Source organism: Petaurus breviceps, unplaced genomic scaffold (genome assembly GCF_028583685.1).
Source record: "Petaurus breviceps papuanus isolate PSGF00001 unplaced genomic scaffold, PetGlider_PUasm1.0 188, whole genome shotgun sequence".
NCBI classification, from domain to species: domain Eukaryota; kingdom Metazoa; phylum Chordata; class Mammalia; order Diprotodontia; family Petauridae; genus Petaurus; species Petaurus breviceps.
Genome location: NW_027185804.1, coordinates 39,982,276 through 39,986,230, shown reverse-complemented (window position 1 = coordinate 39,986,230; position 3,955 = coordinate 39,982,276). Strand labels below are relative to the sequence as shown.

At 37.0% G+C, this 3,955-nt stretch overlaps 1 protein-coding gene across 1 annotated transcript; it reads right to left on the bottom strand.

Annotated features, from left to right (window-relative positions):
- Positions 1-2,804: 2,804 nt before the first annotated feature.
- LOC138163503 (olfactory receptor 4C11-like) lies at positions 2,805-3,725 on the bottom strand. Its single transcript, XM_069090964.1, has one exon. It carries the CDS (start codon positions 3,723-3,725, stop codon positions 2,805-2,807), a length of 921 nt encoding a protein of 306 aa, XP_068947065.1.
- Between the last annotated feature and the right edge of the window lie 230 nt (positions 3,726-3,955).

The window sequence follows — 3,955 nt, the reverse complement described above, 5'->3', positions numbered from 1 at the left end:
TTATTATTATTATTATTATTATTATCATTATTATTAATAATTAACCTCCAAACAGATTTTCCATTGGAGTCTGCTCTGTGAATATGAAGAGCAGTTCTATGCATCAAACCAATAATCTCATGTTTACAATCCTATTTTTTCCTCACTCTAGTTGAGTTTCAGGCTAAAAGATTGCTTCTCCCTTCCACGAAACTTAGTAAAGCCAGGACCAGAATAAGATTAAGCTCAACACTTGAATTGTCTTGTTGTTGTTAATAGTGTGGAGTGATTCTGTGCATATGGGTGGAGATGGAAATTGGAGACCCTTGTTCTCAAACCCTTGAACTTTTGAACATCAGACATGTTTATGAGAATGGAGTTTATCCATTATCCATGGGGTTTATTTATTATAGAACAGGCTCCTCTAGATGGGTTTAGGGCACCACCAAATCCTAAGTGTTTGCTAGTAGTTATCTGGCAAATAATTTTGTTATTCAATTGTTTGGGTATAAGGCTAAGCATAGCGGGGTATTTAATCCAAGTTTGTTTCTGAGCTATCGTGTGTTCAGGGGAATTAAAGCCACTTTAGGTGTTTATTTTAATATTAACTGGAGTGTATTACAGTTTAGTTATACATTAGCTTTGTTATAAGGGTATAAGAAAGGCATATATAAGGCCATTCCCATCCCTTCTCTCATCACATGTTATTTTCACAAATTTCCTTCTAGTAAATACTCAGGCTATCTCAAATCTTGATATACTTGGGGCTTTCTATAAAACTCTTAGAATGGAGACCTAAGGGAGCTATTGTGGGAAGCCTTAATTAATGATCACCATTCAACTTTCATGGACTTGGATGGACTAGTAGTCTGCTAGTAAATGATTAACTGGCTCTCTGGGAGAAATAAAATATATAAGCACAGCATATTTTTAAGTTTAATTTGCAGCATTAATATTTCCCATGACTTTATTAAGTCTAGACAATAAAAAGAACAAATTAAGATGAGGCTTTTATGCTCATTCTGAAAATTTAATAGATTTTCGATAGTATGCTTGAGCAATATTCAGTACACCACTGACAGGGATAGGATAGACATGAAGCCATAGAGTCTTCCCAAAATAATCCATGACATTAAGAGAATACTCTTGTCTCATTATTATAGATTTCAATCTGAAAGTGACTTTAGGTACCATCTGGCTCAATCATCTCATTCATCTCTTCTGTAATGCTCAGTGAAACACTTTTACCTAATGACACCAAGAAACAATTTGTGCATTTTTATGTAGAAATATTTATTGAAAATCAGATCTTCTAAATGCACTGTTACTAGATACTTCAGTTTCCCATAAATCCTGTCCCCTACAGTCTCAATCCCCCAGTCAACCTTTCCCCATAACTGACATAGGTATGTATAAACATTATCAAACATACACAGCATCACATAAAAATCCAAACATGTATAAAAATACATGGACATAGCCACCTTAATTGGTTATTTGGTAAATTAGGTTGCTTAGATACCATCCTAAGATAGTCCTCCACTCATCCAAGTAAACAAGTGCTAAAATCTTGTCTGAAGGTGCATTTTCAGGTGGCTTGAAAGGGCCTGAGAAAGGAGTTCCCTCTTGAGTTCAATCTACTACCCACAAAACCCAGCCTTCTCATAGATTCTCAGGGTCATTGAAAAATGATAGAGTATTTTCAAAGATATTTGGGAAGGCTGAGAGGCTAGGCTTGACAATGTTTTTTTTTCTTTTGCCTTTTGGAGGGCAATTGGGGTTTAGGCTTGACAATCTTGAGTAGAAAGGACAGAGATTTAAGTTCTTCCTCTATCATAAACTGACCATGTCACTCTCCCTGTCTTCTCAGTAGAATAACATAAATTTGGATTTGATGGTCTTTAAGTTTGCTTGCAGTTCTAAAGTGCTAATGGTACAAACATGAATGACACTTTAATTGTTTTCTGTAATGCTTATGAGTGCATGGAACTCTATATGGAATGGATTTTAGGCTTTTTGAAATATCAAAAGCCATTTGGCTAGTACAAAGGCAGGCATAAACAAAATAACATATAACATTCTTACAGAACAGATTTTTTATTTAATATTTTGTTTTTTATTTGATACTTTGTTTTAGTGGACAATACCTTTGATCCTTGAAGAACACAAACTCACATTACCTAATCTCAGAAGTAATCTGTACTTACATTATAAACAATGACTTTGAAGAGTCAGAAAAATGTTTTATCAACAAAAAGTGATTCAAGGATTAAAAAAAGGCCACCTGTAAAATTAGAGGAAATTGTTATTGCCCAAAAGCACAGCAAGAGAATTTGATATTTTCCATCATAAGTTTCATCAAAAATGTAGGGAGGGAAGGAGAGAGGGATGGAGGGAAGGAGGGAAAGAGAGAGAGAGAGACAGAGAGGGAGAGAGACAGAGAGGGAGAGAGACAGAGAGGGAGAGAGACAGAGAGACAGAGAGAGAGAGAGAGAGAGAGAGAGAGAGAGAGAGAGAGAGAGAGAGAGAGAGAGAGAGAGAGAGAGAGAGAGAGCACCATATTGGACGTAAATATCAAATTTTTCCTCATAATATCTCATATCCCTACCTGACTGACCCTGGCATAAAGATCAAGCCTAGTGTATTGAGTCTTCCATCTTCCAAGTAGATCTGGATACAGAGTCGCTGAGAAAAAATCATATATATTTCTCCATAAATATCAAAATTGCCCTCAATTATGGCCAGTAAAGGGAACACAGAGCCTTTATCTCTAAAAAGAGCAGAATTTAAGCCTTACCTTTACTCTTTGCTAGGTAACCTCTCATCTAAGATCCTGTAAGTCTCCTCCATAACTTCTTCATGGCCTCTTTTACCTCCTTGTTCCTCAAAGTATATATCAAAGGGTTGAGTAAAGGAGTGCCAATTGTGTAAAATACAGACACCAACTTGTCCACAGGAAAAGTGGTTGGGGGTCGAGTGTATATGAATATACAGGGTACAAAGAATATAATGACTACAATGATGTGGGAGTTACAAGTAGACAAGGCTTTGATCTTTCCTTCTGAACTCTGATTTCTCAGGGAATATAGAATAACAATATAGGAGATGATCAGCAATACGAAGCTTACCATACATATAACTCCACTATTGGAGATGATAAGTAGATTTACCACATATGTGTCTGCACAGGCCAGTCTCAACAAGGGTTGCAGGTCACAGAAGTAGTGATCAATCAAATTGGGACCACAAAAGGGCAAACTTAAGGCAAGAAGGATCTGAGCTGTAGAGTGGATACAGGAGCCCACCCAGGCCAAGCACACCAATATGCCACAGACCCTACGACTTATGATAGTTGAATAATGCAGAGGTTTACAGATGGCCACATAGCGGTCATAGGCCATGAGGATGAGGAGAAAAATCTCCATGCAGCCAAAAAAATGGGCTGCAAATACCTGGGTAATACAATCATTGAAAGAGATGGTCTGATTCTTGGAGACACTGTCTACAACGAGCTTTGGGGCTGTAGTGGTAGAAAAGCAGGCATCTGCAAAAGACAAGTAGGCCAGGAAGTAGTACATAGGGGATCCAAGTGTAGGACTGGTCTTGATGGTCACAACAATTAGCAGGTTTCCCAAAATAGTAGCAAGGTAAAAAATCAAGAAAACAACAAATACAATTTTTCGCTTTTCTGGGTCCTGTGTCAGCCCAAGAAGGATAAATTCCGTCACATTACTCTTTATTTTCATGACTTCTGTGAATATAGGAAGTATCCAAATGAGAATTACCTAAGAGACAAAGTTCAAAGAGAAGCATCATGAAAAAAAACATATTCAATTGTACAAAAATATTAAGAGGTTACTAATTGTAAGGTGAGAAGCAGTGTTTCATAGTGGAGAGAAGAATGGCCTTGGGCTAAGAAAGAAATGTGTTCAAGTTCTCTATATGGAACCATGAGCAAAACATCCAATCTTTGTTT